The 26226-nt window shown below is 38.8% G+C and overlaps 3 protein-coding genes across 5 annotated transcripts in view; 1 reads left to right on the plus strand and 2 right to left on the minus strand.

Annotated features, from left to right (window-relative positions):
* SWT1 (SWT1 RNA endoribonuclease homolog) overlaps positions 1-2499 on the plus strand; it is a 95799-nt gene extending 93300 nt beyond the window's left edge. Inside the window, exon 22 of the transcript XR_010839757.1 lies at positions 53-2499. The gene's annotated coding sequence lies outside the window, so the exon portion shown is untranslated. The remainder of the gene's footprint in view (positions 1-52) is intronic.
* The window catches only part of TRMT1L (tRNA methyltransferase 1 like), a 186295-nt gene that overhangs the window by 135917 nt on the left and 24152 nt on the right, over positions 1-26226 (minus strand). The gene's annotated exons all lie outside the window — the stretch shown is intronic.
* On the minus strand, positions 4971-25074 carry IVNS1ABP (influenza virus NS1A binding protein). Of its 3 annotated transcripts, XM_067029591.1 has the most exons (16): positions 24998-25074; positions 24678-24829; positions 18466-18687; positions 17371-17498; positions 16980-17149; positions 16785-16860; positions 15507-15680; positions 15023-15148; positions 13560-13667; positions 9538-9667; positions 9074-9298; positions 8487-8608; positions 8263-8389; positions 8048-8179; positions 7752-7925; positions 4971-6433 (listed from the first exon to the last, which is right to left on the minus strand). In XM_067029591.1, the coding sequence occupies exons 4-16, from the start codon at positions 17479-17481 to the stop codon at positions 6180-6182; spliced, it is 1929 nt and encodes a 642-aa protein (XP_066885692.1). In that variant the 5' UTR covers positions 17482-17498; positions 18466-18687; positions 24678-24829; positions 24998-25074; the 3' UTR covers positions 4971-6179. The 3 variants fall into 3 exon arrangements, with proteins under 3 accessions (XP_066885692.1, XP_066885697.1, XP_058932639.1); XM_067029596.1 differs by lacking the exon at positions 24678-24829; XM_059076656.2 differs by having other exon boundaries at positions 24678-25074.

Here is a 26226-nt window from a genome sequence, read left to right on the forward strand (position 1 = left end):
GTGATTTTGATTTTCATTTTACTTCCAAATTTTGTTTCTGAACTGCATACAGGTGTGATTATAAAAGTGAACCTCCAATGAAAGAGAACTATGCAGGATGCCCACTAGCAGGAAGAAGGATCCTTGAGCTTTGTTTGCTTAGAAAGCCACACCTCCTCCTGGGGCTCAAAGTGCCCTCAGGGATATGAGCCTGGGTAGAAGGAGAAGCTTCCAGAGCACCTCTGCTGTTGCCTCTTTCCTTTTCCTCCCTGAGGAGCCAGGAAAGCACCCCCTCCCCCTACCAAAGATTTCTTCAGACTTCTATCCCTCAGCTGCTTCTAGTTGTTACTGAGTTTTGCTCTGCTTTGTTTTTGTTGCTGCTGTTGCTGTTTTGGTCGGAGCTTGCAGGATCTTAGTTCCCTGACTAGGGATTGAACCGTGGGCCACTGCAGTGAAAGCGCAGAGTCCTAACCACTGGACCGCCAGGGAACTCCCTGCTGTGCTTCATTACCTCCCTTTTTCTCTTATCTTTTTAATATGTTATACTTTTTCAGAAATTTCTTTTCACTCCTGTCATCTGAATACTGCTATGTTATTTCACCCTATGCATGTGGATTTTAATTTTATCCTAATCTATGTGTCTTTCACTTTGTGCATTGTCAATTTTCAACCTTTTTTAAATATTTATTTTGATATGTGAAAACGTTTTCACTTTCTAGTCTTATTTTTATCTTTAGAAGACATTCTTCAAAATTTTTTTAGTGTTTGTTTCTTTGAAATGTCAGGGGTTTTTTGGGGTTTTTTTCTTCTTTTTGTTGCCTTCTTTTCTTATCTTAAACTTTAATTTATACTTTTTTTTCTAACAGTCCAGTGTGGGAGTTGAGGGATCCCTTTCCTCCCATCCCCTGCTCTTTCTTTTCTGGGTCTCCCCTCTGGATTGGAGTAACTCAGTTGACATAAGGATCATAAGCCCCACGTTGATAAGTTTGTTTTCATGGGAAATTATCGTATCTTTAGAACTTCAGGTTTTAAAATCTTCATTCAGTATACATAGCTATTATATTTTGGGCAGAAGCTTCATAAGCATGCCATGAACCTGAAGGGACTGATGGGAAAAGTCACATGAGGACAAGGGCTCTCTACATAAAGTCTTGCCTTAGTGAGGAGCTGGTGATAACTTCCCGAGAAGCATCCCTGAGGATTATGACAGCAAAGTTCCTGGAACCATTTTACACTAGCCTTTTCCAGCTTACTTCCACAACATAGTCCATTTCCTTCTCGAAAGGACCAGGGAGGGTCCTCTGGCTTGGCCAGGCCACAGCTCTTCCAGCATTCTGAGCCAAAGAAAAGTTGGCTAAAGACTTAAGAGTCTGTTGTGCCCTACTGGGTCCTCCTGTTAGGACCTGCAGTGGGCAGTTAGGACTGCACAGATTGGAGCTTCATAGATGGGTTAATTTCACTTTCCTGTCATTGTCTTTGCCTGTCATGACACAAGACAAACCTGAAACTTTATTTCCTTGATCTTTTGGCCATCATCTTAAAACTTAGGTCCTTTCACTCTTTCAGGGTTGATCCACAATTATTTAGTGTCGTGGTCTCCCTTGAAGAACCTAGCTCTTATTGTTCATACTCCTGATGTGACATCTCCCCAAGCCCACCTATCTATTGGAGCCTTTTAGCTCCCTAACGTGTGAGGGGGGATGAAGTTACCTTTTTCTTCTTAGAGGGAACGTACCTCACTATTGAATAATGAAATGCATCTTCCACTTAGGAAGAGCTGCCACCCATACTCCTTTTCTGATTTAGATTGGACTGACAGTCCAGTCTCCCTCCCAGTTGGCGGCTCGTTAAGCTATTTTGCCAACAAACAACAAAAAACCCCACTCCAGTGAAAATAAGCAACTCCATGAGTTGAGCAGAATTTACAGCTATGAACCTATAAGGTAAGGCAATAAGACACTCGAATCTCAGCTACCAACATGGCTCAGTGTTCCTAACTACAAACCAAATTCAGTATCCTAGCCTTCGCAACTCTTCCTGTAGACTAATGGTTATTGGCTGAACTACATTAACTCAGTACATAACCCTTGCATGGCCAGTGGGGATGAACGGTTCCCTGATGTGATTTCTAGTCAGGTAAAATATTGACATGTCCTAGACTTTTTAAAAAAGGCTTTTTCCTTTAAAGGTTTGGTTAAGCTAGAAAGACAAAACTTTTTCGAGTGAAAAACTGTAGTTTTGAGTTTTGTCAAACACAATCACATAATCACCAGCACACTCAAGTAATGAGTTCCATTGCTCCTCGAAATTCCCTTGTGCCCCTTTGTAGCCCACTCCCATCCCCATCTCAGGAAGCCATGGATGTGCCTGCTATCCATGTAGCTCTCTTTTCCAGAATGCTATGCAAATGGAGGCTTCTGAAGCTGGCTTTTCACTTAGCATGATGCTTCTGAGGATCTGATGCTTCTGAGGATCCATCCATGTTGTTTTATCAATAAATACTTCACTGTTTTTATTCCTGAGTAGTATTCCATTGTATTGATGTACTCTTCCGTTCATTCACCAGTTGGAAGGATATTTGAATTTTCAGTTTTTGGTGATTATGAATAAAGCTGCTATATTCATACACAGGTTTCTGTAAGAACATGTTTTCACTTCACTTGGATAAATAGCAAGGAATGGGATTACTGTGTCATAGGATATTTAACTTTATAAAAAACTGTCAGACTTTTTCCAAACTGACCTTACAATTTTGTAATTCCTCCAGCAATTTGACAGCTCGTTGTCATTTTGCTTTTTACATTTTCCTAATGATCTATGACAAGTAAGCATGTTTTCTTGTTATTATTAGACTCCATTTATCTTCTTTGGTGGTGTCTTGTTCCAAACATTTTGTGCATTTGAAAATTGGATTGTTTTATTGAGCTTAGAGAGCTCTGGATGCAAATCCCTTATCAGATGTTTTCTTTCAAGCCTGTACCTTTTAAGGATTTGGCACCACTTTTGGTTAAGATAGAACACTTGCATAATGCAGAAGGTAGATCTTACTATCATGATTTGGGTAGCCTTAATGGATAGCTGGCCCTGTTAATTATTGATTGGATGACCACCATTACATTTGATAGATGCCTTCAAACTTGGCAACTCTTATTCTTAACTTGCAGGACAGTTCAGTTCATCTCCTAAGAAGTTTCAGTCTCTCACTCACTGAAGTTTGGTATTCTGTGTGCCTTTTTCCAGGCTAAAATTGTATTAGTCCTGTTGTTCTCTCTGAGCAAATATCTTGTATTTCCACAAGATATCAACCCTGTGTATACTCAGCTTAATAACTGAGCTTTTGCTTCTCAGCCCTATTCAAACCCCCCAGGAGAGCACTGAGCTCCTAACAGTGAAGCCTAAGTACTTAATTGGCCATTGTGCTAGTAAGTTAAAGAACCCATGATACGAACTTGAGTACATCCCTCTCTTTATGTACTACTCTACTTATTGCTCAATGTATCATTATCATTTTTAAGACTCTTAAGAAACTTCTGGTCTTATTAAGAAAACTGATGCTTCACAGTAATTGCTTTTTAACCTTCAGATAATTTATTTAATAGGTCTCCTGTTAACAGGACCAAATTTGTGGCTTGGCCTTACTAAGTATTTGAGATTGATATATTCGATTCATATGTTGGTATTTCCTTCTCTTTTTTCACTCAGTTAATTTACCCTGTATCTTAAGTCTCAATGAGAGACTCTTCAGATCCTTTTTTGAAACAAAGTAGGGTACAAAAAATTGACATACTATAGAGACCGTGTTTTCTGTGACTCATAGTCTTCTAAGGCAACTCTGGAATTACAGTAATGTCCTAGAGGGACTTTCTTCTTTGCCTACTTCAGTTTTAAGTTAAGAATTCTGAGTTCTGGAGGGATTATAGGGTGTACACCTAATATATTAAGCACTAATTATATTCCCCAATCCAGGTTTTTTCCTAAAATATGATTATGTAAGGAATTTTAAAACACTGAAAATGGTAAAGTATTTAAGACATACTAGAAGCCAAAAATCAAAACCCTATCCTTGAAAATCACAGTAAAAGAATTTATTGTGATTTATGAGTATAATCAATTGTTTTGTTAATTCAAACAGGTATTTTATAGTTTTGCTACTCTTTTAGGGATCTAGTCTAGTATGTTTCATGCATTATTACTATTGATTGCAAGAGTGGTTATTACCAATATCATTTCTAAACTATTCCAAAACCCATACTGGTTTAAAAAAAATTCTTTAATTTATGCCGAGGCTATGCCATTTTCTCCTTCCCTCAAAAAAAAAAAATTACCTTTTAAATGTGGATAAACAGAACTGGTCACTGAGCACTATTTTTTTCTTTATGAAACCTTCTTACATTCAAAACATGCTTAAAGAACATAATTTTAGCTACCAAACTACCTGTTCGGCATCAATGGTAATATAGGTGAACTTTCACCAAAGTATTCTCACATATTATTGCATTAAGCATGTTACATAGGAATTGAGAAGTGATTTCAAGGATTTTACAGACTCCCCCCACTAAAATGTTATTTCCTTGTGCTAAATAAATAGAACATATACAGACCTATTTTAAAAATATTCATCATATTAGGCAAATTCAAATCTGCCAACCCAGTTTTAGTCCAGAACCAAACCAGTGATAGTCAGGAACTACACAGCCACCAGGCGAACTGATTTCCTTTCTTGTTGGTTCTCTGTGGGATAGATGAGTGAAATAAGGTGTCAAAGTCCCAGTGGAACATTTGTAAAAAAATACCTAATTTTCTTCTCACCCAGGTTAGCCAGTGGATAGTCATGTTGTCCCAGCTGGCTCATTAGATTCTTGTGTGCCTCTTTGTCTTCCCAGAGACAACAAAACAAAACAAAACCAAAAAACCCCCTTTACATCAGTCCTTATTTCAGATGTAAGATGCCAGTTAACTATTCATTAGTAATGAATGAGTACACAACAACATTTGGATAGTAATCCCATGGTGCAAGGATTTCCTGCAAAGTACCTTTAATATGTTTGCATCAGCAGCAAGCATTAGGATGTTCTAATTTTGGCACCGTAAGTTATATGTGTAGCATTACACATTAGATACCAAGTCACCACCCCAACCAGTATTTATCCATATGAATAGGAAAACTGAACAAAAACATAGTTCTCATAAAGGCTGCATTCATAAACCCAATACAGTTTAAGGTAATTTTTTTTTTTTTTTTTTACAATCAAGGGCTGCCATTTAGGATTGTTTTTTTAATGATAAATAAAAAATAGGAATTATTTAGAAGATAAAATACTTCACTGTTCTTTACTGTTATTAATATAATATTGAGTGTTTTGCTATATAAAATATACTCCCAAGAAGTCAAAGTATTTAAAAACAGTGTTATCAAATAAAAATCACAGCCATGTTACTGTTCAGCAACTCCATCCCAATAAACATTGGTATTGCATTCTCAACAACAACAACAAAAAAAATTGTAGCTGAGGCAAGAGCTCTCTGAAGCTTGCATTCTGGGCGTATAGAACACCTCACTGCATACTTTTAAGACTGTCACTCTGCTTCAGTATTATGAACCTGCCTCATTTTACTTCAACAGGTAAAGCACTCTGCTGAGAATACAAAAAGTTATAAAAAGGCCATCATAAAAGATTAAACCTTGGTAGGCATGTAAGCTTTCTTTTAATAAAAACAAAAATAGTCATTGTCATCTAGTTAAATAAGTCTCTTTGTTATAGAGGTTCCAGTTATTGAAAAAGGGCCCTTAAAAAACCCAACTGCCTATATCTTAAAACTCTACCTCTCTTGCCCCATAATACACATTTGAGGGAAGAGTCATTTAATGTGCAAATTGGCAAACAAATGTGGAGGAGAGGGGACTTCTTGAAATGACGTGCCCAATCAATTCTTGGTTTATTCTTTTACAATATCAACTTCCAAAAAACTAAAATAACCAAAGTTGCCCTAAAAATACACAAAACAGACCTTCATCTTTGCACTCCTTTCCCAATAAACACAAAAAGTATGTACAGCATGTTTAATAATATGCAATATGCAAAAGCTTTGTGTTGCTGTTAGCAACATCTATACCCACCCACCCTCCTTATTCACAAGTGTACCTCTACCTAACACAATTACATCACTAAGCCTGTTAGTTTGAAAGGGTCTTCAATTTGTTAAAACTGGAAAATCTTGGTATAGGGGCTCCACTCATTGGACTCAAGGTTATAGACTTCCACCGTATTCAGAAACTCATTGCCATCAAATCCTCCCACTGCATAAATGGTGTTCCCTACAGTTGTAATCCCAGCATTGCTCCGTGGTGAAGTCATGTTTCCCATCATCTTCCATTCATTCCTAGTTGGATCATACATCTCCACACAACTGATGGCATGAGAACCATCAAAGCCACCACCTACAAACAGTTTTCCTAAAAGAGAAAAGAGACAAGGTTAATCTAGAGAGGCTAAGAAAGAAACCCTTAAATTGATCTTTTGCTAAAACAGTGGTTCTTGGTAGAAAAGCCTGTTCATTCTGTCAGAAAGTATTTATTGAATGCCTACTAATGTGGCAAGCACTCCCTAGAAGCTGGGTATCCAAATGGAATAGCATTGAAAAGAACCCGTTGGTATGTGTAAGGCAATTTAAAGGAAGGGAGGCACCATCTAACTACAGTGCAATTCTCACAATTCTATGTGGTTGTTTCTATTACTGCCATTTCACAGATGAAGAAAGAATGAACAAAGAAGTTGGACAACTTGCCTAGAGATGCAACTAGTAAGTGGCAAATCAGAGTAGTTCTGTGCACTGGAAGTTTTGTTATTAGTCCAGTGCATAAGAACTAAGATTCAAAATAAGTTAAAGGGAAGCAGGTTTCAGATAACTGAACATTTTCTAGAGCTCTCCAACTATATAAAATGATTTTGGCACAGAAATTTCTTCTTAGAAACAGACTGAGCTATGACTATTTTCAAATATACATGCAGGGCAGTTAATAGTTAAATTCTTTTTAGACAAATAAAATGTTAGCATTAAATATTCTCTGGAGCTTAAGGAAAAACCTTATTAGTGATTGTTGAATTCATTATTTTCTCATCTGATTGTCACTTAGCCTACCTGCATCCATGTACTTACCCATAAGAGAACCGACAAGGCTCATAGTAGGCCAGACGTTGCAGGCCAGTAGGCTACTTACTGGCGTGCCTACACACTTAGGCTCTTGCCAGTTGAGCCACAAGCTTTGTTCTAAAAACAATTCTAACTGAATTCATTATTGTAATTATGTAATTAAACATTATGTAAATCCATAAAATGGATGTGAAAAGAAAGCTGTGTCTATATATGATGATTTGGAAACACTTGTTAAAAATAATCTAAAAATATTGCTTCCAATTAGGCATGGAGTAGACAGAAAAGACTAGATTTAGATGATTTGCATTTCTTCTGTTTGACAAATCAGATTTTTAAAAATTCTTGCTCTAAAGAAACAAACTCAAATTCCAAGATGATGCATTATGAGTATGATTTATGGAAGATGAATTAGTATATTTATGTTATATATCCAGTACTGAGTGATTAGAAAAGACACTTCTAAAAGACAAACCACCAATCCCCACTGCGTCAGAAGAGAAGGCTAGTTGTGAATTCTTAATTATACAAGTGGAGAGTTATCACTGATATCCTCTTGGAATTTTAGAACAAGCTCCTGCTGCTACCTACTCCTCAACTCTCCAAATCCCCACACTCACCGCCGAGAACAGCCACTCCAGCTCCTCGCCTAGCCACGTTCATGGATGCAATTAAAGCCCAGGTGTTATTTTCAGGATTATAACGTTCTACTGTGTTCAGACAATTCCAAGACTCTGCGCCTCCAATTATGTACAAATAACCACCAAGCTCACAGACTGCAGACTGGTGTCTACCTATAAAATCAAGTCAAACCAAATTATTCTATCTCCCCAAACTGTAAGTGTACACTACACATACCATTGATTCAGAGGTCTTTAAAAATAAAAAACAACTTAAAAACAAAAAATCAACTTACGAATGTTAAGAGGAGCACAGCTTGTCCATGACTTTGTTACAGGATCAAATACATCACAATTTTTCAGTCCTTTTTGACCATATGGATCTGAGCCACCAACGATGTATAATTTCCCGTTCAGAGCACACACTCCTATGTGAGTATAAAATAAGGTTATAAATTGATAACTTAATTATCATACTTAAATACTGATGATCTCAGCAGAAAAGTATTACCTGCATTACAACGGTTAGTTCTCAATTCTGGAATAGGAGTCCAGTCATCTATGTTTGGATCGTACATCTCTCCACATCTCAGGTCATCTGAGTGGCCATTTGATCCACCTACCACATAGAGCTGGCCCTATGCCAAAAGCGAGAGATTAATATTTCCGCCATTCTCAAGTTCTTAGAAAAAAGCTAAATGTGGGCTGCTTCTTCCTGCAATATAGTGCACTTACCATGAGTACGGCCATTTGAAATCGGGCTCTTGGTGTCCTCATGGGAGCAAGAAAAGACCAATGATCTGTATGTGGATCATAGCATTCAACTGTTCGAAGACACTCCTCTCTGTTATAGCCACCTGGTACAAGAACCACAAAGAATTATGTTTAGAATATTAAACTGAACCAGGGTTTCTGGTCTAGAATGGTTTAAGTAATCTGTACAAATGAGAAAAAGAATCTTTGTCCACAAACTTAATAAGGCCACATTAGTGGATGTTTTAACTAAGTGCTTGTAATAGCTGAATGTCAAACTTAAGTGTAAGTAAATTGCTTAGTCTTGACTTGAAAATTAGAAGAGAACAATTACCCACTTCATAGTTTTTTAAGAATTAGAGACATTAACTTGAAGGCTAGGCGATACTACAGTATTGACTTTTTATTTGTCTTCTTAGAATGTGGTATAGTGGAATGCCACAGAAGAAGGCATATTAAACAAACCCTGTCTTCCAAAGTTTGCATGTCACAAGCAAGCATAAACGTCCACTTCTAGAGGCTTAGCCAGTTGAAGGTTTCTGATAAGTCACTCATCCTTCTATTCTTACCTGCAGCTATGAGTTTGCCATTCATCTCTGCTGTCCCCAGACCAGATCGTGCGTACTGCATAGGAGACATGGGCTTTTCTATTAACTCATCTGGTTGCATCTCAAAGCTTAAACTTTTAATGAGTTTTGGAGTACTTGTTGGTGAGCTCTGTGGGCTGTTTCGCCCATGAAGGAAAATGACACAGAAAATACCATCCAGCACAGCCAGGCACAAGTAAGTGTTATCTGTAAGCACAAGAGTTCCGTCCATGTTTAAAGATGCAATTTTTATTACTTTTGGTTGCTGTGTGATCCTGAATTGGACTCCAGATTCCAGACAGGGGATGACCTGCTACTCTTTTCCAAATTTAGTTGCTTCTGAGTTTTTTCCTCAATCACTTTAGAAGTATTATATGGTTCCACTTAAAACTCCTTCTTTAAAAAGAAATAAATTGAAGGCAATCTGACAAGTGTAATACACTTACTTGAAGTCTTTTCCGAAGCAACGATTTTCCACTCGTGCTTAGGGCTTTGTATTGTAGCATTTGGAGAAGAGAGACATCCAATGGAACTGCTACTTATCTGCTTATGGCCATTCTCACGTGGTGGCTTTTTCTGCAAAATCAAAAGGCAGCTACAGAAACCTAGCCAAAGACCATACCTGGTGTACCTTTGCTCCTGAGCTAGGAAACTGAGGAAACCCTTAGTACCCTCCACTTATGCATGACATTTATAGCACACCTAGATTTAACACAAAACAACACTTTCTGACACACATCACTGGCATTCTTCCATCTCCACTTAATAAGGAAACAACTACACTGGTCAAGAAAAAGTTCAAGTTCAACAATTAAAAAAACATGTTGTGGGTCAAGTATCAGAACAGTCAAGGGAGGAAAAAACGGAACCTCCTCCTTCATAATCCACATAGTCTTTATATTAAGTATAGAATCTTCCAAAATGTTATAAATCTAAAACAGCATGAATTAACTGAGAGAATACATTTAACCCACTATCACCATGAAACTGTGAAACTTAACTAAATCATATGTACTGGTATCCTTCATATTAGCAGACACATATCCAGCCAATCTCTCTGAAAGTTATTTTACAGGAAAAAAAGTGGCAATTACAAGAAATATTTACGAGTATATTTCTTTAGGATTACCTTAAAGGTATTAGAGTGGTTTTCTAGACAAGTAAAACTACATCAAAACACAGAAGTAAAAATGGTAATCAGAAATTAATGAAGCAATAATACTAAAAGAACCAAACATTTTTAAAGGAATACATGAGAACATAAAAGAGGGAGAAATGGGCAAAGCTGCAAATTTTCAAATGACTGTAAGAAGATTACATCGTGCCCTCGTGTATGAGTTCCCTTTGATGGTTTTATTCCAATTACTTTAGCTCTTGACACTTCCAAAGGATATGATCACATGGCATTAGAAGAGTCAAGATTACCCTGGTCGGAACTGCCTGCTGAATGAATAGGTACCACCTTCAGTACCTGGCCAAGTTTGCCCATCCACTTATTTTGATCCCCAGGGCCACAGCCTCATGGGTAGATAGAATCTCTAATGGAAATTTCTGTTTCGAGTGGAAGAAAAAGGCCATGAAACAATAGAAAAAAAGATTTTGGTAGCTACTTGAAGCTGTGAAAAAACTATCAAGTTTGGTGTAAGCAATTCAGCAAATGTGGTTATAGCTTAAGTAGGCTATTTTGAGAAAAGGCAGAGAATGTACCATGCTAATGGTTATAATTACATTCCATTTAGACGTTTATTATGTACGTAGGTGTTATTAGGCACTCTATTCACACTCTCTTTTAATCCAGTAAGGGCAATATATCTCTCCATTTTATAGGTGAAAATACTGAAAAGAAGAAAGAAAATATGCATTGCCTAAGGCAATGCAAGAAAAATAAGGATTAGGAATTCTGAGTATAAAGCCACTCTTTTACACTATGATAGTCTGTGTGTCCTATGTACAAGGTACATAAAACCCTATCCCAATCTGTGGGAAGAAGGGATCCAAAGTAACACAAGTTGATGATGCTTGATTAAGAGCTTTTACTGTAGTAAGAGAACTGTTCTAATGTATGGCTTTAACTGAGAGAAAATCAAATGTGAAAAAACACAGTAACAATGAAGACTACTTAGTGTTATGTAACTAACAAGCCTTATATAGAAATGCTGGTTAACTCTTTTATGTTCCTTCCAGAACATTTTCAAACCTAATTCTTTACTGTCCTTTATTTTCAAACTTTACCCTATCAACTCCTTCCACTCAGCCCACCCACTGGCCCCTACTTTCTTTGCCTCTGACCTCCCCAAGGGGTGGTCCCTGGTAGCTCTTTCTTTTTCAGCCGCCATCACTTCTCAAGCTAAGCGTTTCTTAACCTTAATACTCTCTGGAAATTATACCCACTAAAGGTTACAAAGTGGCTTCCTAAAACCAATGTAGAAGAGATATCCCTAATCTTCTTTTACGTGACCTCCCAGAGGATGATTTGACACAGTTGACAATCTAGTCCTCCTTCAAACTTTCTTTTCCTATGTTAGCTAGCTTGTACAACACAATTTGATTCCAATGGCGGCTTCTCAACTTTTTCTCTTCCTGAAGCTTAGTGTGTTTCCTCATCCTTTTTACTTCATCATCTCTATTCATGGCACTTCCCTGGAATAAGTCACACAGGTAAGAATCCTACTCACCCTCAAATTCTTCGTTTCCTTAATTTTCCTAATCTAAATAATCACTAAGGACCTTTGTAACTATAAATGTCTAGAGTCCACCCTTTCCCCTTCTCATCCTTAGATCAAGCCCTCATCACCTGAACTACTGCTTGTACCAGTCTACAAATTGGTCTCACAAGCTTTAATCTACCCTCTGTACCTGGTCATAAAAATAGAAGGGTTCGATGCATTTAGTAAAGTAAAACCAACAAACAACAAAAACCCCTCAAATCAGCTGGAATCCCACGACCCAGAGACTGCCACCTGATAGTTAACCATCTGTCTAAAATATGATAATGAACATACAGATCTCCGCTGTATGGAAATACCATAATTTAACCAATCCCCCTATTGTTGGACTCTTGTCCAGTTTTTCACTATTATTAAAGTTGTGAAATATATCTGTTCAGATCACTCTACTCCCTTGTCTAAAATTCTTTGGAAGTCCCACACTACTTGTAGAATAAAGTATGATCCCTGATCAGATGTTATTTACCTACTCTCCTAGTCATGTAACCTGCAATTCCAAGAGTATCATCCTTTCACAGGTATCCTTTGCTATCTGACACACCTCTATCTGCTATGCAAACTCTTCCACATCCTCAGATGGCTCAAATGTTGCCTCCTTTGTGAAATTTCCCTAGATTTTCTCCTTTTGGTTCTACCCTCCCCTTAATGTCTTCTGTAGGTAATTCGTATCAGTCTGTTCTGTTTTACCTACTCCTGTAAGGTCCCGGAAGCAGAAACTGTCTCTTACACGTTTGGGGGCCCTCTTACCTACCATCACGGCCTGCCACTTAACAGGCACTCAACCACTGCTTGTTGAAAGAGTACTTTAAAAAACCATTAACTTACAGTTTAGAGATGTTTAGAGATAAGAGGGAAAATATCCTCAATGTTCAAAATGCACAAACATGAACAAAATTCTCAACTAACTCAGCCCCAAAAGCTTTTTGTGAAAATAAAAATATTCAGCCACTATTGACACAGAACACCTGATAGTATCACCATACACGTTATTTCTGAGTCTATCATTTACCTTCTAATTATTAAAGGAAAACACCCATTAACTTGGGTCGACTCAGCCTACTTTACAGTTATCCCTCACAAATACAATGTTAAGCTAAAGGCCAAACAAAAAGAATACATATTGTATAACCATTTACATAAATTTCAAACACAGGCAAACGAATCTAATGCTTCAGAAGTTGGGATATAATGGCTTCCTTTGGGGTAGTGTAGGGCAGTGACTGGGAAGGAAGCAAGAGGAAGGCTTCCAGACGCTAGAAGTCTCTTCTTGACCCAGGTAGTATTTAAACCAGTGGGTTCACTATGTGACATTTATTGTTTATATTCTTCTCTCTATGTTATTTATCCATAAACTAAAAAAAGTTTATACCTGAGATTTTTTTTTAATTGGGTCTAACAGTCATTCCCATTACAAACAACTATTTTTTATAATCTGACCAAAATAACAAATAATTTCTATTTTGCTTCATCTTATTGGCCCTTTTTCTTACTACTTGTAAATCCTATTTGATTGAGAAAAAAATCTAAGTGGGGTTTCCTGCTTTGTTCTGTTAATTTCTTTTTATGTGGCAAAAATGGTAGTAATGGTATGAAAGGTATGCTTGTTTCCTCCCACAAATGTTTCTGTCCACTTATACCAATGAAGTTCTTCCACTTTCCTTTATTAAAGGAAAATTTCAGTATACTATAAAATGCTCTAATCAAATGTTAACCTGAGGTTACCTCAGATGTGCAATGTGTACCTGCACAAACTGAATGTGGTCATCATCACTGCCAAACACCTCAGCCTGTCCATCTAGTAGGTTCCCATCAAGCAGCTTGTGATCAGCTGAGTAGTACAAGGTTTGAACCTGCAAAACAGCAACAGAACACCCATGTGGCTACTGTCTCCATGGCTACTCCACTAGTATGCAGATCACACAAACGCCTCAAGGTAACCTCCAGTGTGCTTCTTGAGCTTCTTGACATCTTACTCTGGCAGGATCCCAAAGTAAAGAAAATACATGTCATGGTGGTAAAAATTTAAAAAACAAAAATAAGATACAGAATCTTCTAATACTGGCTGAAGAGTCCTTGGCTTGGTTGGCTTGAAAGAAATCTTCATTTTTTCATAGCTTCTATGATACAGCATTAAGAAAAAAAGGCACTAGTACAATATATAGGCTCTTAAAGAATATACATATTTATAATAAAATACTGAATATGGTTTACACCTTTGAAGAGTAAGTGGTCTAATGTGCATAAACATATTTCTGTCCTGCGCAAGCAATGTCAAGAAAAACAGATAAAAAACAAGTGCAAAAATTCAAACAAGCTACAGAGACACCTCCCTTAACAGATGCAAACATATGGCTAATGCATCTGATTTTCAAGTGGGAAACCATATAGAATTTTAAAATCACCTGTTAGCCTTTTTAGAGCATAATGATAACTGTGTTTTTAAAGGCCTAACAGGTTTGGTAAGCCTTTAGTGAATCCGAAAGGCTTAAGTGGAGGGATAAACTCAAGGTCACTCCACTGTTCCATCTGCACGTTTAATTCCCACCATTTCTCCGTCAATTTTTTCTTGTGTATTTTTCAAAAAGTGGCCCAAGTTAAGTGAGTGACTATATGTATGAACAACACCATTGAAAAACACAAAGCTTTAAAGATAAAAATCCTGTAAAGGAGTAAACACCATTAAATCATCATCGTTCTCTGCCCACAGCGGATTTTTCTTAGGAGAACTGGGGCAGGACTGCTGCTTCTTTACGTGTCAATACACTTGAGGATTCTTCTTGTTTCTTCAGTCTTGGGTATCCTAGTTTTGTTAATAAACCTATGGGGAGATAAATCAATGGGGAGGAACAACCATTAGAAGCTTTTACCTACTTGTCAATTTAAAGCAAAAACCTGTGAAGAAAAATTAAGAATCTACAGAAAATTTCAGTACCACCTCCCATTTCTAAAGCAAATTACATGCTACTTTAAAGAAAGTTAACAGCACATAATAAGCAAAGAAATAAAAAAAGAAAAGCAGAAGACCAAACTGAACAGTTCATTCAGCTCACCTGGACACCCCCCCTGTTTCTCAGCTTAGGGGTACCTATAGCAAAATTTAAATTCTTTAGGGTCATGGTTATAAAATAAAAGTGAAAGGGAATCCTTCATGTTATAGCAAAATAATTTTTAATAATTGTTGAATCCCATTTACTTTAAAACTAACCTCTTCCATCAGCTCTTCCAGACTGTCTCCATTCTCCCAGATGCTACGCTGCACCCAGTTGATTACCTTTGTGTACAATTTGCCATTGCTGGGCAAGCAAACATTATCTTCAAGCATTACCTCCAACTAGAGTTGGGAAAAAACAAAGACACATGGATCAGTGTTGAGCCTCTAATTCTCAATTTCATAATAAAGCGGTCATAGATGTCCAACGGCACTCCATACATTTACTCTAATTTTTAAGGAAACCAGTAGCCAAAAAAAAAAAAAAAAAAAAGAGAAGAAAAAGAAAAGGAAGTAAACAAACTGGTAGGCAGAAAACCATTACACTGCTGAAAATAACCGTATGGTTTCAATGTATTGTCTTTTTCATAACCATTACTCACTTGCTTGAAACATGGAGAAAGAAATATTACATTCCTGGAACTAAGTAGTATGTATCTCTTTATTTAACCTTTACATCTTTCATCTTTATAGATTTTACCTTTAGCCGTGGAAGTTTAAGAAACTCTTCCTCTTCTGAAATTTGTAACAAATGCTCCTGAATATAAGCATCAACCTTATTCAACAAACGGGAGTCTCCCATACAACTTGCAAAATTTCGGTAAGAGATGCAGCTGGTAACATCCATTCTAGATAGTAAATAATCACCACAAACCTTGGGAAAGAAATACACGAGTGCCAACATTTACATACATTTTATTTAACAAATATTTAATACTCAGTGTGTAAGTACTATGTGAATATATAAAGATTAACCAAAAATCACTGCCTTAGAACAAGTTTAACAGTAGGAAGAATACATGTATACAAACGATAAACATCAACGAATGCCATTCAAATATACACGATGTTTAAGGAAAAATGCAAAAAACTGAAATGCTATGAAAATGCACATGAAATGTTCGGACAAGTATTTCCAACTGAATGATAGATAAGGCTTCATAAAGGCAGTAATCTGAATGGGCCTCTACAGGGGAGATGACGTTGAATGCACATAGAAACTAGGGAAGATGCTGCAACAATTTAGTTTGGCCACAACAAAAGATAAGACAATCAGGAAACAGTTTTGGAAGAATAGCAACTATATTAGGGAGAGCCTGGAATTCTAACCTGAGGGACGCGTGCTATGACCACAAAAGGATTTTTAAGCAGAGTGAGGGGGTTAGCAAACTTCTTCTCAAAGGGCCAGACAGTACATTTTTAGGCTTGTGGGCCGTACTTTCTCACAACTACTCAACTCTGTCACAGCAGGTGGAAAGCAGCCATAGACCGTATGTAAATGAAAGCTATGTTACAATAAGATGTTATAAAAACAAGCAGCTGACCTCAGGCCTGCAGTTTTCTGACTCCCACATTAGAGGATTAAATGCCTTTTTTCCTGTAAATTATTAAGCACCTCTCAGTGGCATTAAATTCTAGAAAGAATACTTCTAAAGAACAACCGAGAAGTGTAGAAGAACAGAGAATTAAGGATATGAGTTACATGATTAACTGAGAAAATCAAGACTTACCCTGCCAGAGAAGACTATTGAAAGAGCAAGATTGCAGCTTTAATTATCTGAGAGGAAGTGTGACCCTGCTGTGTTACATTGGCTAAACAGTTAAAATTACATACATATTCGGGTCTCTAGGGGAAAAAAAGGGACATTTTCAAGTTCTTGAGTCCAACAGATGTCTTATAACAAATTGTACACACTAATCATATAAAATAAGACCCCCTAGTAACAGTACTCCTTTTATATTACTTCTGTTACTCTACCTGCTTTACTCGGTCCATCTTCAGCTTTTTTGCTGCAGAATAAACATCTTTGACTAATTCCTTATCAGCTTTCAACCTATTAGAAAAAAGGTTCTTTATCATACCAAGGCCTTGAAACAGATACTTAACTTAAATACATTTAGAGGGACTTGGGATTCCATTCCCTAGTTATATGCTGTGCTTCAGAGGACTTACTGAGCAGTGTAGGCATAATTCAACAGGACTTCAACAGCTTCTGGATTGAGATCATCAAACTTAACATGAGAAACTCGGTGAGGATCACTGTCATTATTAAAGATTTCAAATAAATAGGGACTGCAGCAAGCCAGGACTGCTCTGTGTGCTAACATCTCATGGCCACAGACCTGCAAAGTGAGGAATTAACATTAGAAGCATTGTGGACTATGTATTTCTCTAGCTAATTACTACATTGTATCCTTCACCTTACATTTCTGGATAAATCATTCTTTTTAAAACTCATTTCATTAAACGCCTCCTATGAAAAACAAAACAAGCCAATCCAAGAACATATGGTTTTTAGTAATGAAAAATCAATTCTGTAAGTTTCCAATTATGTTTTAAATACCTGAAGTCGAACATCACAGAACTGGCCACTTTTCCTCAGGGCATTTAATTTGGCAACAGAAGACTCAATGAAGTTTTCGTCTTCAAACATTAAATATCCATTGGGAATCATTTTTCCTTATAATTTGGCTAAAGGGCAGAAAGAAAGCCAAGTTACTTTTACTTATGAATGGTGATTTTTATAACATTTTAAAGAGTAATGCAGTATCTTTAATTTTCAAATTTCACCCTATCAACAACACATAAAAATTTTATCATACAAAAACATTGCTAAAACACCACTGGCGCTGAACGTCTAAGCCTCTGTACTCCTATACTTTGGTCCTAAGTCTTTTCAAGGATTCATACAGTAGTGTTATGGTGTCCCAGCAATTTTGGCCAGGTTTCTATTCCTATTAGTACACTCGTTGTGAAGTGGAAAAAAAAAGTAAACCCTGCCCTGCCCAAACCCATATAACAAGCAACTGAAAAGCCTGGAAGGATGTGAAGTGGTCATCACATATAGATTCCTTGGTTGGGGCTGCAGTCATTCCCTTACTCACTGATATATAAGACTAACTTACATTCTGTTCCCTTTGCTCTACTCAATATTCTGTGATAACCTATCTGAGAAAAGAAACTAAAAAAGAATCAATATATGTATAACTGTATACGTATATGTATAACTGAATCACTTTGCTGTACACCTGAAACTAACACAACATTGTAAATCAACTATACGCCAATAAAATAAAAATATTTTAAAAATTCTGTTCCCTTTGCAGGTTTCATATATTTTAAATCACTTATCTCATAAACATACAAGATAGAAATGTATGTTCTTTAAAAAATTTTCCTTTTCACCATTTCCTGTGAACAAGTGACTAATGGCTACACAAAATGCATCATTAAAAAGTGGTAATAGAAGATTTCAGTTTGAAGTAACTGATTTATTTAAATTCAAAATAGTTTATAGAAAGGAAAAAATAGGAAAAATTTTTTTTCTACGAATATTACTGACTTCGCCTTTAAAAAATTATGAAAGGCTGTTAGTGTACTTGGTACAGTCTTCAGAAAAAAAAAAAATGTGTGCACTGGGCACTGACTATCCACTTACCTACTATACTGGTGAGAAATGTATTTCTGGGGTGTTTTAAATAATCCAAGGACAAAGGAAACTCAGCGCGTCGTTGAGGTATGAAGACAGGTGGCTGAAGTGAAGGCAGAAGTGTCTGAAGCTCTAATGGTGATTCCAAAACTATCAGGCTTGAAAATGATGTAATCAAGTCCTTTAAAGCTATAGACACGAACTTCTTCTGTGATAATCATGCATCATAATCTGTAATAATGACAATTGTTGGATATTCAGAATGATCAAAGACTGCCATTGATCTAGGTGGGTCAGATCATGCAAAGTCCTGATCTTGAAGACATTTTAAGGTAAATGGCACAATACAGAAAATATCACGAATGCAACTATATACATAAGCATTTTCATTTAACCTGCAACCACTCAGGTGATTAAAAAAAATAAAATCCCTCCCCAGAAGGAGCTAGTAACTTTTACCATTTAAGTGAGATACACAAGCACAAAATTAGAGGAAAATATAAATATTGGTTAATTCTAATATTCTTTACTATTAGATTCCAACTAAATACAAACGTGTTCTTAATTCTAATATTCTTTACTATTAGATTCCAACTAATATACAAACGTGTTCTGTCTGTGTTAGCAGCCAGCGAGCAACCACCCTTATTCCCCGACATGTATACAATGTTACAGTCAAACCACATATACTGTTTCCCAAAATGTGCTCTGTACTTACCCACCTCTGTAACTTCAAGTTTCCTTTTCTTGGAATACCCTTAACCCAACCTCTGCCCGCTGAAATCTTACCTCCAGAGCCCCAGCCAAATCCCTTCAGCTGAGTAGTTTCTCCCCATCCTCCACATACTGAACCCTCTCTGAAACTGTGTATGTGTGATCTTCCAACTGGTCTGTTCTGGCTTTTCCTCCTTGATTCAAGGCCTCTTGAAGGCAGAGCCTCTGTTTTCTTTACCTTTGTGTCCTTCCCATCTCCCCCCACCAAAACAACTAGCCTAGAAACCTGAATATAAAGATGAGTAATTTGTTGAAATGAACTAAATAAACAAAAAGGAAAACATTGATGTCTGTGCTTAGTATGATCATTTTTCTCATATACAGTAATAAACTACCAACGGAACAATTCTGGTTCAAATTCAAATCTTCAGGGAAATCACATTCAGTCCTCCCCCCATTTTCACATGTCATTAACTAAAAGTGTCAAAGTCAGATGGTACTTATTTTTTAATCATCTGAACTGCTATTACACCACTAGCTCAGCAAACAGAACTAAATAAGAAATTATTTGAAAGATGTGCATACTTTTTAAAATGGACATCTTCAAATCACCTGTATTTTCCTTATATATCAATCAAGCCCACAATTCTAAATCTAACAGTTACGTTAATGTGAACGGTCCCTTACCCCAGAACCCACTTGAAGGCTAGTCCAGCTCCATTTCAACAAACTATTGTATTAAGTGCAACACATGCACAATCTGTATCCCGTATGCCTTCACTGGTTTCTCCATAGCTTAGGTTTTATTTCAAGGAAACCTGAGTATTCTGACTCAGGTTGGGACTGTTGTCAATGCTTACTCCTGCAATGAAACTATTTCATACCTTCATGTAATATTGATTTCCTCTGCTCTACACTTGCATCCAGATTAATTAATTCAGCTTTTCTTAAGAAACCAGTTCTAACAAAACAAATGTTTTCCAAGTAACACACAATTCTATGTACAGAGAGAACACACTATCCAAAAGAAACCTTCAAACATTTTCAGCCAAGACCTAGCTCAAGTTGGGAAAATCTATGCAAGGGTGAAAGGGGGGGACCTCTCCATGCAAGTTATGTTGGATATGATTAAAATGTATGCCCTCTGAAAAACCAAAAACAAAGGGAGATTTATAAGTATTTTAAACTTTGACCAGTTTTATTCAGTATTTATTTGTAAACTAGCCTTGATCTTACCAAGAATAAAAATGGCATCTATAAATATATAGACATACCTCGTTGTACTGCACTTCACTTTTTGTGCTTCACAAATACTACTTTTTTTTTTTTTTTTGCAAATTGAAGGTCTATGGCAACCCTGAGTTGCCAGCTGATGGTCAGCATTTTTTAGCAATGAAGTATTTTTAAATTAAGGTATGTATGTTATTTTTAAAGACATAATGCTTTGGAAACTTAATAGACTCCAGTAGAGTGTAAACATAACTTTTATGTGCACTGAGAAACCAAAAAATTGGCGTGACTCGCTTTACCACAGTGGCCCAGAACCAAACTGACAGTATCTCTGTGGGTGTATTTGATAAATTGAAAGTTCTACCTTAAATTTATTTTGGAAAACAACAAGAACAACAAAAACCTGGACGGTTAAAATCACTTCAGTCCTTTGGGAGAAAATACTGGAGAATTTTTGGAGCAACTCTCCCCATACAAATTTGTACAATATTATTAGTTTTGCAATAGAGCGAGTGCTACTACATTAGTACTCGATGATTTTCTCGTACAGCAAGGTCTTAACATGAACCTCATCTCTTTAACGTCTGCTGATCCGTATAACCCTACTTGATTTTAAAAGCTAGCCCAAGTCTACTCGACATTTAAGTTAATGCAACAAATTTTATTTAATTACCATCCTCATATACTATATGCCCCTACTCTCACCCACCCCCAAGATGGAGGAGGTCACCTCAACTTCTGCCTGCAAAACCATGTCTTTCAAAGTTCACATTCACTTTCACTAAAGTTAGTGTGGACAAATTGAGTTTTAAGCCATTCCAAAGAGTCACAGATCTCAGTTTGGTCTATGAAACTCAAGCTCAATAACTGATGGAATAAAAATGTGGGGAGAATTTTTTATCTTTGAAAAGCCAAACCAAAAGCCCCAACATCCCAGGCTTACATAAAATTATAAAATTTAGAATTTTATTTGATATTTAAAAAACACATTAGACTAATCCACTTTTAAAATTAAAACTGAGATCAAATGAAATACATTCTGGTAAACAGTCTTCAGTTTCTTAATATGGCTAGTGCAAGAAAAGGGATACAGACGACTTATAAATGAGTAATTAAATTGCTTTAGTAAAACCCAGAAGTTCACATGTTACCACAGCCCCCCAAAAGATCAGCTGAACCCAAATACAATTCAGTAAGCCTTATCAAGGAGCTGTAAAAAACGTAGGCACAATATGACCTGCCCCCAAATTCTTCTTGGGCCTTCAGTAAGAGCAAGATAAAATGTTATCAAACTTTCAAAGAATCCTTAAAACCTCAAGGCAAATTACAAGTATTATTTAAGCTTCGAGGCAATCTTTTGAGGGTAGCCAACTCACAAAATAGTAACTAACTCCATTTTTAAAGGACAGACTTTATAATACAAGGTAAGTCAATGAATCTTTTAAAAACCAGAAGTTATAGATTCCCAATGTCTGAAACGATCCATCTGTATCAAAACTCACCAAACTCACTCACTCACTCACTCCATGCTTTTAACCTCATTGTTCTGTAATTCTTATATGCCACAAACATTGATGGCTCCAAACATATGGCAGGCACAGTTTGGAATGGGATGCTCATAACACAAGGCAGCTAGCTCCATTCCCCAGCCTTAAACACTCCATAGACCAATCAGAAAGACAAACCAAGCAGCGAAAACAGTTCAAACAAAAGGGGAAAAAGGTATGAAACACACATATTCCAGAAACTGCAGCGATCTCTGTTTAAATAGACTGTAGTTTGCAGGATGCATATGGTAAACAGTAGGAGAGGAAGTAAAAGAGATCAACATTAAGGTTTAAACAGCAGAATTTTTAGCACAGAGGCATAGGACACTAGCAGAAATATAGGGGATGGTCTGGAGGAATGGGTAAAACACGGATGCAGGGAAATTATTTATAAACCTTGCTTATCCTAACTAAGGTAATAAGGACATTTTAGAGTAGATATGTGGCATCAATATCAAAATTAGAATTCCAAAAACATAATAAAGACATTTTTAGTTTGCTACATGCTTAAAGTTGGGAAGGAAAAGAGGAGTTTGCTTTGGGGCATAAGGCTGAGGTACCTGTTGGGCATCCAGGTTGATACCAAAAGTGTACAGATAGTGAGCGAAGTATCGGTTTATAAATCATTAACAAGGTCGTAATTGAAGTTTACAAATAAATATAATCATGTACTTTCTGTGGTTCTAACAAAAACTCAGAAATACTCCCTTATTCATTTATTCCTCCATTTACACTCTCTAGCACAAGGTAGGAGGCTCCCCAACCTTCTTGTAGATTTGACTATACAATACTGTTGAAAAGTCAATGAAATGATTTTTAGGGGTACTTCATCTTAATAAATGATTAAAGACAGTTACCCAACAGAAAAACATTTTGCATTAAAAAAAACCCACAACACTTATTTGCAAAACACATTAAATTGCCACCTAAAATATCCTTCAATCAAGAAAAAACAAAACTCCACTCCAAAGTATTGGGGTGGCCAAAAAGTTCGTTCGGATTTTTCTGTAACTTCTTGCAAGAAAACCCGTAAGAACTTTTTGGCCAACCCAATAAGTAGCCAAAAAAACACTAATTTAAAACTAAAACCAAAATCTGGAACACTTTGTTTTGGGAGGAAAAGTCAGAAAAACAGAAATACAAATTAAGATAATTAAGAAATTAATATTAACTAATGATAGAGATTTCATCTATTAGGAAAACACAGAGGAAAAACCATTCTGGGTCTCCTTTAGGTCAGTGATGCTAGTCCAGTTTTACCTCTCACTACCAAATTATAGACATTTGACAAGTAGCCTGCCAGCTGGTATTAAATTATAGTATTCTCAATCCAATTCTAAACAGTCAGTGTACACCTCATCTCCAGATATACAAAGAATAACTGCTCCTTCAGCATCTTTCAGACAGAAGTTTTGGCATGATTATGCCTAAACCTACTCATCAGTATATTGTTATCCTTAAACAACCACCAGTGCTAGAATTATTAAAAGAAAATATTGTCTCTGGTAGTCTAGTCCATGCTGTACTTGTTGAACTGTTTAGAGCAGTACTATGCTTACAGGGTTGTTATTTACTACTAGACAGAAGATCACCACACGCAAGTTCTCAAAGAACAGCTTGATGCCAGGGTGTTCTAATCCTCCATGACTGACAACAGACATTAAGGAAACAAAAATAAACCCTTTAGGCCTCTGATTTCTACTTATCTAGTTTTTGAAACGTCAGCGGCCTCAAACGATAGATCTGTCTACTTTGTATTGGGGAAAAAGTAAATCTATTTCTAAAGTATTTGTGGTTCAAGTTTCCCTACGGTCAATCCTCAACCTGACACTGCCTGCTATCTTCCTACCATCATGAGCTTACAACCAGAGTCCCTTTGCAAGATGCGCAGAAGGACGGAAAAAGAGCAAACCTCTTTGCCGATTTTCTTTAGCAAAAACAAAGTGGCGAGCGCCCCAGAGTGACTGGAGAGTCCTGCAGTCCCAGGCCTTCATCCCCGCGCGGCAGGGCGGGAGCCCACTCCGAAGGCTGGGAGGCAGAGCGCCCAGCGTCTGCACACCCCCGCCCGGGATTGGCCAGCCCCGCAGTCATTCAGCGCTACACGTCAGGGCAGCCGCTCCCTTCCTCCCTCCTCCCGCCCCTTTCTCCCCGCGCTTGGCAAGAAAAGCGGGCAACGTGGAGCGGGAACAAAGGACCCGGGGCCCACGGCGATCAGGGGCGCGGTGCCATCCTACCCCAGGCCCGGTGTACCGATGGGGACCTGGGCCAGCTCCCCGCCCACACTCGCCGTGTCCTGGGAAGGCTCACGGAAGAGAGTCCAGACCCCGGGCCGCCCCCAACACTAGGTATCGGTTCCTGACAGCAGGAACGGAGATTTCCGTGCCCTCCTTCCGGGAGGTCATCCCTGGCCCGCGCGCGGCGTCTTGACCCAGGCCCCCGAGGACCCCTCGTGCAAAAACTTCTCGTTCCTCACGCCCTGCTTCCTCGACTCCAGCGCTCTCCGAGGCGGCCCGCGCCCGCCCTTGACCGCTAACGCGATCCGGCAACCACAGCAGCACCGGGAGCGCGAGGGCCGCTCGGCTGAGGCTCCTCGCCTCCAAAGAGCGGCGGCGGTAGCGGCCGCGGCTTGGGGCGTCCTCCTCCCGGCACCCGGCACCGCTCCATCCCCCAGTTCGCAGTCTGGCTGCGCCCTCTTCCTCCTCCACCGTCGATGGGACCAGCGCGTATTACCTGGCTCATCTCTGAAGAGATGGAAAAACTCATCTCTGGAGCTTCAAAGGGGAGCAGGAGGAAGCGGGCGGAAATCGGCCCAACGGAAAGCGCCTCGAGGCCACCGAGGAGGGAGCGACCGAGCGGGAAGACGAGCGGACAGCCCGCGGAGGCTGCGAGGAAGGGGAGCGCACCGGAAATTCGCGGGGACTCGCTCGCTCGCTGGCACAGCGGCGCTGAAGCCGCAGGCGGCGAAACCGTGCCCAGCAGTTCCAAGCGACCGACCTCCACGCGCGTCCCAGAGACACTGCCCCCGCCGCCGCCGCCCGCTAGCGCCTCACCCCCTCGCACGTCACCACGTGCGCCGCTGCCGTAGCCGCCGCCAACGCCTCCCCGACGCTTCCGTCTGGAAAGTATCGGCAAATGACGGGCGAGCACAGCAATATAGCGCTCGCAGCCCCGCCCACCGATGGCCCCGCCCCCACCCACCCATCTCCCCCGCCCTGTTTGGTTCCGTCCTGCGCAGCTCAACTAGGTCAAAGCAAGGTGATCTTTGGAAGAGAGGGTGCTTGGGGCCCGCCAGTTGGGCCGTAGGCCCTCGCCCTTTCAGACAGTCCAGGAACTGGTTCCCTCCAGCCGCCCTCACCTGTTCTGCCATCCCCTGGAGGCACAAAATAGCCAGACAGATTAGACGTGAGAGATTAGATTTTTCGGCGTCAAATGTACATCTAGGCAACAGCCCTAGGACTGGAGCTGGCCGCAGTGGAACTAAGAGTCTGTAGGTGCCCGTCTGCCCTCACCTTTGTAGGAGGGTGGTGCGAGGAGGAAGCGTGGTGATTGTGAGGAAGAGCAGAGGCACGCTGACGAAAAGGGGTGAGAGGATTCAGTAACTTAGAGAAAACAATTGGAGAGGTCAGAGAAGGCCTAGTATTATATCAGTGTTGCTATGAAAACCGATTTACTTCGACTTTTCGTCCCGGGATTTGTTTTGTCTGAGTGCAGCTCTCCTCTCGGCGACACGGAGTCAGCTCTTTGCTGGACTTGCCCTCTTGGAAAAAGAAAATAACCTTGAGACCAGATAGCAACCTTAATTATCCCCACGCACTCACCCACCTTGCTCCCGGAAGACAAACCTGTTCAGAGAGAGCGTGGGGTATAGCAGGCTGACAGCAACTTCATGGGACCCTGAAGGGCACACTGGAAAGCTTCCTAGATTGAAGGTGAGGGGATTTCGTGAGGTAAACTTGTTTAGAGTTTGGCAAAGGCTTCCAGGTTCATGTCCTGTTAGCCTATCCTCATTTGGTGAGGGCGCTCAAGCCATCTACACCTAACCTTGTTTGTATCTGATCCCTCCGCTTAATTAGTAGACATATTTCTAGGAGCTCTTTGTCATCACTTCCTACCATTCTTTATCATTAACTATTTCATATATGCTTATGGGAGCAGGAAAAATGTTGGGGCCCTTCATCTGCAATAGAAGCGTTACAACTTTTCATTCTAAAATATTGAGGCAAGGAGATTTTTGTTTTGTCTCCAATTCAATTGTGGAATGAAACAGGATCTAAGATAT

Source organism: Kogia breviceps, chromosome 1 (genome assembly GCF_026419965.1).
Source record: "Kogia breviceps isolate mKogBre1 chromosome 1, mKogBre1 haplotype 1, whole genome shotgun sequence".
NCBI classification, from domain to species: Eukaryota; Metazoa; Chordata; class Mammalia; order Artiodactyla; family Physeteridae; genus Kogia; species Kogia breviceps.